The sequence below is a fragment of the Trichoplax adhaerens genome, genomic scaffold, assembly GCF_000150275.1.
Source record: "Trichoplax adhaerens TRIADscaffold_6 genomic scaffold, whole genome shotgun sequence".
Taxonomy (NCBI): Eukaryota; Metazoa; Placozoa; class Uniplacotomia; order Trichoplacea; family Trichoplacidae; genus Trichoplax; species Trichoplax adhaerens.
This window is the reverse complement of record NW_002060948.1, coordinates 3,960,684-3,972,922: the sequence shown is the minus strand read 5'-3', so window position 1 is coordinate 3,972,922 and position 12,239 is coordinate 3,960,684. Positions and strand designations below refer to the sequence as shown.

Genomic DNA, 12,239 nt, shown 5'->3' with positions numbered 1-12,239 from the left:
ATAGTCTGTGCCGAACGTACTATATTCAGTAACCATACAATTTTGAGTTTAGTATTTTTCAAACTTTGAAAATAAAAAAAAGATGAAACTGAGCTTATAAGCAATGGTATCATTATAGAATATGCTAGGAAGATGACATCCAATTAAAGTGACAAATATGTTTATACAGTAGCAAGAAGCAGTTAAGTACCACTATGGTTGATGCGGCTTATATCATAAAACTGTCGATAGCCAATCATCTTGAAAGATTCCTTAATACGCTAAAACCAGCCCAATTACGTCGTTATTTCCTACCTAAGTAATACTATTTACATCTAAAAACTACTGATAAATCATAATACAATATAACAGCAAAAGTTGCGCGATTTCGGATAAGTTTTTAATTAATTGAACAGATACAGTACTAATACATTGCAGAATATCTATTTCAAACACAGAGGTAAATGCATGATATAAGAACTGTAGATCCCGATCAGGTATTTCTCTGATACTTATGCACATGTGTATAAAATGCAGTAACTTGCTGTCGTAAACAGATAAAGTTATGACTCAAAAACTAGTACAAGGGTTACCGATCTCTTGCTTGTGACCGTGTTATTATAATAAAATGATACAAACTGAAATAGCATTAACAATACCGCGGCTAAACTGACGCCAAGTCAATTCAATAATAACATATGCTTTTGTTCATAACCTTGCATATATAACAATTAATTATATATACATATATATATATATATAATTATCAATCATGATAGCTAATACAGTATACTTATAAAAAGATTTAGATTGAAAGATTGGATTACTATAAATAACAGACGAATACCCAATAATAACAAGACAATAAATCCTAATAAATTTAATCTAAACATATTTACTTCTTCATTAGTAAGGTAATTCATTAAATTAGACGTGTATCGGTATACGCTAGTGTTGAATATAATATTGATGATAGAAAGCATTATAAGTTAAGTCATTGTTCCGGAGTAGTAGGCCGTCGATGTAAATCATTTAATTAATTTCTGCTATAATAATAATAATACACCGATATTGTGGTACAGTCTGTGTAAACATCGAATATTTTACTTCTTTACTGTACGTGTATATTTTAAAAAAGGGTGCAAATCAGTCTATCGCTGTTATTAGCAGATGATACACTGTTTACTATATTCGATCAATAATGTCAAAAATCTACCAACAATAATATTAAAAATTAGTTGCCTAAATATTCTGGCTCCAGTATTCATTTACGTTATACTACAGCCAGGCATACAATATCATTTTTGCCGTATGCCTAAGAATTACTATAAAGATAAGGGAAACGATCTATTTCCCTAATTTAATAATTGCATATTAACATAGGAACATATCATTGAAAATTATTTCCATTAACATGCCTCATAACTCATCTAAAATCGATATTTTAGGCCAAATTTCTACTGAATATCGTGTAAGTGAACCATCTCGTAGTCTTCCAATCCAATCAGGAAGTTTATGTCGAAGTTGTTTAGCCCTAACTTTCACATTATCTACGTCTTCCAGGCCAAGAAATTCACCACAATCATTAGCATCATTATCATTTTGTTTTAATGAGTTAATCCCGGATAATTTTAAAAACATAAAATATTGTCGATAGCCATTAATAGCAAGAACACAGCCAGTTAATGATTCATCAATGGGTGTTATTTCTGCTAATAATTTCCAGCACCAATTTTTATGCGCTGTCAACGACAGCCAGCAGCATCCCAAGGATAAAAATTCTCGTCTAAAGAAAGTATTTACCACAAAAAGATTACATCTCAAAAAAAGATTCCCAATTGTAATCGATCAACAAAATTTGGTAGCATACAGTCGTTAAATACTTGTTTAAATGAAGACTGCAAGCCCCATACTGTACCTGTGAATATTCATAACTGATGCAAACGTTTTAAATAAAGGAGAATTCCTAGCATCTTCATTGTTAGTCTCTTGCAGTAAAATTAACATAGTAAGATGGCCATGGCGTGCGTCATGGATTAAATCATCTTCGTTTCTATAGGATAACTGCGGTATTCTAAATGAAGCAGTTTCAGAATGTAGCTTTGCTTTCTCTCTCTTTTTCTTTCGCTTTATGTCATGATTGCTACCATATAGAAACATTAGAATATTTAATTATTTACAGAATTTGCTTATTGCACGAAAGCATTAAACTACTTACGGCAGATCTGGTCCTACTAAAGAGGTCAAACTTGCCACGAAAATACAAAGCATTGGTATCATAAAAAAAGGTAGTGCTTCAATTCTGAAAAATACAAGTGCAGTCAGGGAATTGCTAAGTATAAAAATTATTCCAACGAAAAAAGGCAAAATGTTTACATTCGGATTTACAAGTACAAATCTTTCGCTGAAATTAAAATGATTTCTTTATTTATGATTAATAATAATAATAATGATTATGAACCTTACAATTAATAATAGTAATAATTGAAAACATTACAGCTCTCGCTACTAGAGGCGTGTATCTCGAAAAATAACGTACACCAGACTGATTATTATACCTAACTTGTTAATGATAACATTATACCAGTCTCTGCCTAACCACCTTAATACAGTATAACTTGCGTAGTAACGAATGAAGTGATGAGGAAGGTACACAATACTATGACAAGATTATGAACGTAAATAAAATTTTGCGTAACAAGAGATAATAATCCGTATTAATATCATTATTAAGTACTATGTGAAATGAATAGAAAACCTGAAAATATAGTTAGGAAGACGCTTGAGTGTTTTTGTTGCGAACTTGATAGAATTCTGCATTCGACCAAATATACCCTAAATAAAAGAGGTTAATGTATACAACTTAAAATGCGAGCAGCACAGATAATTTGAGGAGTAAAATTATTACATAGAACAATTCATGCGATATAACTACTAATTTAAACCTTGTTAAATTATAGAGCAGCGTGTTTATTTACCGGAGCATTTTCATCAACTAATTTCGAGAGTATAGTCTTGGATGTCATCTTATTTTTAGAAGTTGCATATGCTCTGGCTTTCATAATCAAGTCCCGGGTGCTAGATGAGCTAACACACCAGCCATCTTCGTACCAATCATATATTGCCTCATCGTCTTCCAATCTCTTTAAAAATAAAACCTAATGAAAGAGTACAAAACAAGTGATAAGAAAGCCAAGTAAAAAGCAATATAAACGCTTAGTCAAGTTACAGTTAGACAAGTAGTTACCTTGTCATGGTAAACACTTGTACATTCATCCGTTGATTTCGATAATTTTTTCATATCAAATGAATTAAAAAAGGCACCTTGCAGTTTTACTGAAGCGTAAGCCATACGAACATTATCAATATTAACGTTATCGTCTGTCATAATTTCTTCAACACGCTTCATGGTCTCTTTATCGACTGTTGAATCGGCAATAAATAGGATAATACATATTCTAAAAAGCAAATAAACCCAACCACAATAGTGCTTAGTCTTTATCCAACAATAACATATTACTTCATTACTGCGTAAACAAGAATTGTAATTTAAAGATTAAGACATATGGAGGTTGTGATTGTATTACAAAATTTCAATTTACATTGATTTCTCTTTGCATAAGTCATAAAACATGGTGTGTGATTCTAGCCTAGGCAAATTTAGATATTTATTATCTTCTACCAATTTGTGTAAAGCTCCAGCCTTCATATCCGACGCCTATAAAAATAGTATGATGGTATAAGGATAGCAACAGAAATACCTGTATTTTATCGAGCTAACAACCTCCGTAGGAAATATCAGTAAGAAAAACACAATATCGTAATAACATAAGTAATCTAACTTAAAAAGTCATTAATAGATATACTAATAGTATATTTTGCATATAAAGTAATATCGTTACCAGTAAAATTTTGAATGGTATAAGTTGATTTTCTTTTAAACAGAAATGCGGTTGGATCTGAAGGATGGGCGTTAAATTGTTCTCTTAATTTATTATTCTCGCTACCGAGGGATGCCATGCCAAATTTGACGTAATTTTGAAATTCCATCGCAAGTAATGAAAGTTTTAGTGAGGGGTTAGGTCGTGATGAAAATAAAAGTAATTTTGGTCTATTAATTTGTTCGAAAAAAGTTGAATTTGTCTCGTCTGTGACCTAATGAAAATTATGCATAAAGGCAAGTGTTAGGTTAACGTACTGAAATTTTCTACCTATCATAAGGCAAAATACGTTAAAAAAAATTATAATTTGTAAGGTTCTGTTTAATTCGTGATACAGCTGTAGAACATTCCCAGTACTAAAACTACAATAGCTTCCCGATTTATTCATTTAGTTACATAATTGTAACTTGCAAATTTTACTTCATTTCAGTATTTAATTATTTATCATTCCAAAATGTTTTAGTGTAGGCTAACGGTATATATTACAGCCGATAAAACTTACGTATGCTTAGCATATACATACCTTTTCAATTAAGTGAGTCGGCAACAAATCGTGGATAAAATTGCGCAACATTTTTTTCGATAATTCACCTGTATATTTGAATATTTCTTCTTCCATAACTACATAAACGCTGGGTAGTCCCGTAACACCTAATATTATATTTTATTTCGAGTATTAAAAATGTATGGCTAAAACTAATCCAGGTACGTAAATAGATCCGTATGGTAACAATTCTAGTATAATTTTGCATAACATATCTCTATTCGCATACTGTACTTCACTATAGACTGCTACTATAGTATTCTAGTAATCCATAACTTCATACAGTCATTGTGTGGTTACAAAGTATTCAACTCTTTATATCAAGTTTATGGTTCCCTTTATTATTGATCAAGGCTGATACTAGTGTTGGTTATGATTCATAATGTTATACTCCGACTTACCCAAGTACTGTATTAAAGCATAATCACGATCGGAATTAACTTGTCCAGTTCCCAAACCGATAGATTCTAATTCTTTAGCTATATTAACCCATGTTGATTGTATCATTAAACATTTGAGGCAAAAATTTGAGAAAATTTCTAAAACGTAAGGCTTGAAATTGCTGTTGGGTAATATTTCAGTCTTAAATTGATACATATTAACTGTATCAATGATATGATCTTCTTCAGTGTTATCAAAGCCATCTTGGAACATAAATGAAAAGATGTCATCATTCATCGCAAATTGATGAAATGGATTTCGTTGTCCTCTTTCATGTCGGGCTGACCCATCATCTCGTACATAACCAAATCGATCGAATTCAGCGCGTTTTTCTTTGTCAGATAGAATCTAATAATAATAAGATAGATACATTTACGTTAGCTTAAGGGTTGTATTTATTATATCTTTTTTTGTTTTGCATACTCGTATAATAGATTCTATGATAGTATCAAAACATCCTCTTAAAAGAATATTACATTTCTCCAATGACAGAAAACAAGTAAACTGATGCATTTCTATATTTTTTTGAATAATTAAAAAGAACTGCTTGAATGATAAACAGGACATTGATAGTAGAAATAATACTTTAGAACTAGTTGTTAATAACAAAATGCAACGTCCATGTCGTTAAGGCAAGTAATTATTTCATCCGGTGTTTATTGATTCAACACATGATAGTTATAAATACAGTACAACAAAATTGGTTTAAGATAACAATAAGTATTGTCGAAGTCAATGTTGCAAGTTTCCACAGTAAAACGTTACGCATCTCGTCGCATAATTAGCATATTTAATAGAAAGGAATACATTACTTTATACATTAGTCATCAAAGGGATAACTTACTTCATAGGCATTCTTGATTTCGATAAATTTATTTTGAGCATGAGGATCTTCATTTTTATCAGGATGCCTTTCATATAAAATAATCATAATGGAAGATTGAAATGGTTTAAGATATTAGGCTTCAGCAAACAATCAACGTGACTAGTCTCTATACATTGATGATCAACTTTCATCTTGAATTAAAGTTGACTTAACATAGTTAGTAAAACTATATTTAAAGTATAATCCTATTGAATAGTGATTTATGGCTAATGTAACAATGAAGATAAATCGATATCGTGATTTATAAATATTATCGATCTTGATTTACTCGCTAGATGATTCAATATACAATGCTGCGTAGAATGGCATTCATGACTGGATTGGACAACATGCAAACTAGTTGATAACAGTGAGTCATTGGTGCGATCTATCCTTCAACTTATAAATTCATTTTAATCGACGCATACAGCACAGGTATACCGTCATCTATCCCAATTTTTCTAATATTGGACGAATAGAGCGGTATGTATTAGATTCATGATAGACAGCATGATCATGGATAAATAAAGTAGAATACTTTGATTCTTTCAAACCGGTCAAGTTTGTAATCCACGTTTTACTAGTCTACCATGCTACAATTATTCGGACCTGAAGTAGCGCTGATGATGATTGCAAAAGAAATATTGAAAGACAATAATGACAGATATTAATTATAATCAATTCCTGCCATCGCACTATACTCGTCTATCAATGACTTGCATTGATGGAAATTGTGGGATCGTTTCCATACTTTATACTGTATATACTTTCTATAACAATTTTCGCGGTGAAAAGGAAGGTGATGTTCATCTAACTTTTGATATTCCCCTGCAGAGTCTACTGGATTCCATTTTGTTTCCTATGTTATCGATGATGTAATAAATGGATTGAAAAACTTGTCAAGAGTGATGCAAGCTAGTTTAAGCCCGTAGAGTAGGCTGCAATGTAGTCCTTTCGATTTCAATAAGAATCAACTGTATGATACTATGCTGCACTATAGTGTCCTATAGTGTATGTCATATTGCATTGGAGGATAGTCAAGGTAGCATCCACATGAGACAAGCTGCATTCAAAATGCTATTTCAAATAGGATATACAGTAGAATGATGGTAAAGCTAATGGATGATAGCTAGTCTAAGTAACAGATTGGATCGTTATCAAGTATAAAGATAGAATGAATCATATCAAGTCAAAAGGATCCATCCAACGCAATATACAGTACAAAAGGAAAACTTACCATTGCAGTGCTAATTTTTTAAAGGCACGACGAATTTCCGATTGACTGGCATCTCGATGGACCTGTAAGACTTGGTAAGGATTGGGCGATGCTATCACAATGAAACATTGAATTAAAAAGAGAAAAAAAAACGATACAAAGATTGCCAATAACCGGCAATGATTCATATCCAACTATTTCTGCTTAGTCGATCTTTGGATTCAATAAATGCTTTGGGAAAGGAAGAATCGTCAATACGACATGATTGCAGTCAGTCAAGAGTGTTTGTTCAGCAGGGGACTGCCGATAGAATCATGTGTATTAAGTGTGGAATAGTGTACAGTATCCAGCACAGTACCACGGTCATATTTCCAATAATGACTGAGACTAGACAAGTCGGCATACAACTTACTGTTTACTGGTCGCGTCTGTCAGTCTGGCTTTCTCGATACGGTCATGGCCAAAAGCTAGTTGAACAGTACAGTACAGTACAGTACTGTAGAGTACCGTAGAACATACTGTACCGGACTTGAGTACAGTACAGTGCAGTAGGAAATCGCACTCTAGAAATCTGATCATCTCTCAAGCTCCATTCAGTTTCATTCGATCAAATATAGCTATCTGTATCATCAAATATGGGCACATCACTACAGGTATGAACTGGCATAAAATGAGAAGACGTTATGTCGTAGTTCGCATTCGATGATTGTGTACAAACTTCCAAACTTATAACCGGTAGCGTCTATCATACTGTAGAGATAAGTCGCATACAGCTTACTGTCCTACTCGTAGCGTCTGTCAGTCTGGCTTTCTCGATACGGTCATGGCCAAAAGCTAGTTGAACATTACAGTACAGTACTGTACAGTACTGTACTATAGAGTACCATAGAACATACTGTACCGGACTGGACTAGACGTACGGTACAGTACAGTACAGTGCAGTAGGAAATCGCACTCTAGAAATCTGATCATCTCACAAGCTCCATTCAGTTTCATTCGATCAAATATAGCTATCTGTATCATCAAATATGGGCACATCACTACAGGTATGAACTGGCATAAAATGAGAAGACGTTATGTCGTAGTTCGCATTCGATGATCGTGTACAAATTTCCAAACTTATAACCGGTAGCGTCTATCATACTGTAGAGATAAGTCGCCAGCGCGTCTGTCAGTCTGACTTTCTCTATACTGTCATGGCCAAAAGCTAGTTGAACAATACAGTATCCAGTACAGTGAATAGAACTGACCCTACTGGACTGGACTGGACGTACACAGGTGTCTCATAAGTCTTTCCCACTGTTTGAAATGACTTAAAATTAGAATTTCAAGTCCTTATTAGACAAATTTGGTATCATTTGATTTGATTTGATTGTACTGTATATCATACTATACAGTAGAGATACTGTACAGTTACAGTATAATAAAATGTAAAAAAAAGACTTTTTACAGTACTGTACTGTATAGTACACTACAATGTATTGTAAGAGACACTCAGTGCACTGTAGGCCTGCGGCTAGATAGCAGAGTCATTGGAAACGCTTTGCTTCCTTTGCCATTAGAGTGTAGAAAAGTGCAGCAAGAGAAAAGCGATTGCAGAAGCTCTCATCAACCATGGATCTCTTTGGTGATCTGCCTGCACCGAAATCATGTAAGAATCGGACTCAATAGTGGAGAGTCTTTTCTTATTTCCTTACTAGACATAATGCATGTCACAGTAATCAATATGTAGTCTATTGAGTCTAGAGTAAGAGGCTATTACTATCTATAATATAGATGTGATAGAATGATAATCCATTGTCATGAATTATAATCCAACACTGCACTAACTAAGATGCACATTTCTACAAAGTTTGTTACTGTCTTCACAACATAGTTATATATATGCGAGTACAGTATTGTGGACAGTTGTACATGCTAGTCTACATGCATAGTCCTCTTGTATGGTAGACAAATTAAAGTCACACCATCAATGAGTAGTTATCATTCACGCGGACACTGCATACACAACAGCTATACAGAAAATGCCTGCCATGGATTCAATACTACTCTACCACTTCGAATACTGTAGATTGATGTACATTTACTCTTTGCTTAATTGATACAGTAATTAAGTCAGACTTTGTAGTTAAACCTAACTGCTACGCACAACACTCATTCATACTAGACTAAAATGGATACTCTAGCCTGTTATCCTTTATAATATACTAGTAGATGATAAAGAAATTCTCAGATACTGTACGGTGTTAGAAAAACTTCTTGTCAAGTAAAACAGCAAAATGGACCAAATGCTCAATGAATGTATTGCTAGTTTAGTTCAAAGTTAAGTTTACTGTACTTCTAAAATTAAGGTACGCTCTATTTCTATCCTTCATGGTTGACTTGCGATAACTGAATAAACTATCATGACAATTATTGTCATTCTGTTTGACTGCAATATCAAATTTTCATGCCTAGGTACTACTAGTGATCAGCAGCAGGAAACTCATTCTACTAAATCATCCAACAATCAAACGACAACCGATCAAAGCGATACGAATAGTAACACCGCAAAGAGAAAGTTAGAAAATGACAATGATGTTGTAAATTGCAAACGTCAAGCCAGTGGTAAGATCTGTTTTAATAACGAAGGAATTAAATTACTATTCAGCACTTCTCTCCTACACATTTTTTGCACTTTACTGATTTATTATCAATAATTGAAAAGAAACCCCTTATATTAAATACGTAACGGTTCTATTTTCGATAAATACAGTCGGTACAACTACTTATTCATTAACTGGCTATATCGGTGAAATGCAAGGAGAAAGGGATGAAATGCAGGATGCATATTACATCCAAGATGATCTCACCGGTTGCTTCGATGAAAAGCCTAAAAATGCGTAATACAATTACTTCGTTGATTTAACTTTATACAGTATTTAATAAAATCTCTCGTAGACCGACTTTAAGGAGGTTAAAGTTAACTCAACCTGTCCTTTCATCCAGAGATAAATTAGGATTCTATGGAATATTCGATGGTCATGCAGGAAAAAGAGCATCACAATATGCTGCGGAAAATTTACATAAATTGATCGTACAAATGTATCCAAAAGGTAATTCGATTTCATATCTTGACTACACAAAATACCATCACTGTTGCACACTAATCGCATTACGCATTGTGTGGGTGATGTTTTAATAATCACGCAAAAAGATAATACCTAAACATGAACTACCTAGCTAAGTATTTTTATACCCTGCTTGCAGGAAAAGTGGCAAACAAGGATAGAGAGATTAAAATGTGCCTGACTGATGCATTTAAAAAAACTGATGATGCATTCTTACAACTGGCCTCAGCTGCGTAAGCAACTGATAGTATTAGTTCTAATGTGGTATACACTACTATGAATAGTTAAGGATAGAATGATACTATAGCTAAATGAATCTTACAGTATATTAACACAATACTATACATAATTTGCTTAGATGTATTAAATGACCATGAATAAACGCTTAAGATAACGTTAAAACTAAGTAACGATTGCTACTTGTAAAGTGAATGGTTTTCTTTCAAATACGCACACAAACATTGCTACGATCGAAATAGCCATTTAGTCAAGAATTGCGATTGCATAATGTTCTTTCAATATACTTAAGCGAGCTTCGCTTTTAACATTTACTTTAGTACACCAACATGGAAAGATGGATCTACAGCTAGCACTGTATTAGTGGTCGATAATGTGCTATATATTGCAAATCTTGGTGATAGTAAAGTAAGTATTGTAAACACCTTTTCCTACGAAAATCATTCAATTTGAGATCAAAAGAGATGGGTCATACTCAATCAGCAATGATTCTTGTTCATGAACGTATATTTTTTTCATAGGCCGTATTGTGTAGATATACAGACGATGGAAAAGTAACAGCGTTAAGATTAACTAAAGATCAAACGCCAACAGATGTACGTAAATAGGAATGTCATTGCAATTCTTTTACAGAAACGCTTTAGATAATATTTGTTATTTCGATTGAATTTTTTTTTATTTTAATTTACTATAGAAGAGGAATATAAATACTAATAAGCTGCATGTAATCTTATTTATCATAATTAGTACGAGGAACGGATGAGAATACAAAAATGTGGTGGTTTTGTAAAGTATATAATATTATTTACGTTCAGTTTGATATAATATAATTTACAGGAATCAACTTTACATTATGCTTCAACGAATTGGTTTGTTCTGATATGTACTCTAGAGATGGCAGAGTAATGGGTATCTTAGAAGTAGCTCGATCAATTGGCGATGGCCGCTTCAAACATTGCGGAGTTTCATGCATCCCCGACGTTAAACGCTGCACGCTAACAAAGAATGACAAGTATTGACTAATTCGTTGTCTTATGCTTTCATTGTGATGTTAAATATAGCTTTTTTGGTAATCCATAACACCACCACTTTTTATGACCATAATTTAACACTAGATTCGTTGTTATTGCTTGCGATGGACTGTGGAAGTCATTTGGTGTTGATGAAGCGATATCCTACGTTGATTCGTTATTGCAGGTAAATTTATTCGCCTTTTAGACACATACTCTGATACTACTGTCCGATTTAAACTTAATCTCTTAATATATTTTCCCTTTTATAATTATTATAAGTTTTTTATTTCTCTTCCTTTATGGCTTCCGGTAATATTTCATTGCATGGTTTGCTATTATATTCTTTCAGGATGAACATTTTGGAATTCCAAACAATGGTAGAGAATTAAGTATTCTGAAGGCGAAATTCTCACATAAACGTAATTATACTACATTTTTGTATATTAGATGATGAACAAACGAAACAAATGAGCCAGAAGTCAATAGTCGTTCGGCGTCATGCGGCTGTTTGCCGCCAACTTGCAAAGGAAGCTGTTCGTAAACAAAGTGGCGATAACGTAACAGTTATGCTAATAATGATTGAACACGAAGATTTATGAGTAAAGACAGGGTAGAGATGAAATAAAAAATGCGTACATACAATCAAAATATAATTTATAACAGTTAGAATGACTTCAATATACGAGTATAATGCATAATGTAATCAAATTCTTTATTTAAGATTTTTGTACTTACAAGGAGAGATTTTAATGTACTCATATACTATGCTGTAGTAACGCTACTGTTAGTAGTACACTTTATTCATTTTAGAGACTTGTTTGATATCAATTCTACATAAAACAGTGCTTCCTATAATGTAACTGTGACCAATGAAAAAAAATTATCAGCATAAA

At 33.0% G+C, this 12,239-nt stretch overlaps 2 protein-coding genes across 2 annotated transcripts; one reads left to right on the top strand and one right to left on the bottom strand.

Moving 5' to 3' along the window:
- Positions 1-1,398: 1,398 nt before the first annotated feature.
- TRIADDRAFT_57550 (uncharacterized protein) lies at positions 1,399-5,836 on the bottom strand (the record flags this gene model as incomplete). The annotated part of the gene is made up of 9 exons (XM_002113374.1): positions 1,399-1,765; positions 1,898-2,122; positions 2,738-2,814; positions 2,958-3,137; positions 3,227-3,402; positions 3,882-4,134; positions 4,444-4,571; positions 4,866-5,253; positions 5,750-5,836. The coding sequence occupies 9 exons, from the start codon at positions 5,834-5,836 to the stop codon at positions 1,399-1,401; spliced, it is 1,881 nt and encodes a 626-aa protein (XP_002113410.1).
- Positions 5,837-9,755: 3,919 nt separating this feature from the next.
- On the top strand, positions 9,756-11,945 carry TRIADDRAFT_26627 (uncharacterized protein; the record flags this gene model as incomplete). The annotated part of the gene is made up of 9 exons (XM_002113743.1): positions 9,756-9,868; positions 9,975-10,081; positions 10,236-10,329; positions 10,654-10,741; positions 10,855-10,929; positions 11,081-11,124; positions 11,226-11,345; positions 11,449-11,520; positions 11,747-11,945. Coding segments are annotated over 9 exons (912 nt in total), but the record flags the coding sequence as incomplete, so codon positions are not given.
- Positions 11,946-12,239: the final 294 nt, after the last annotated feature.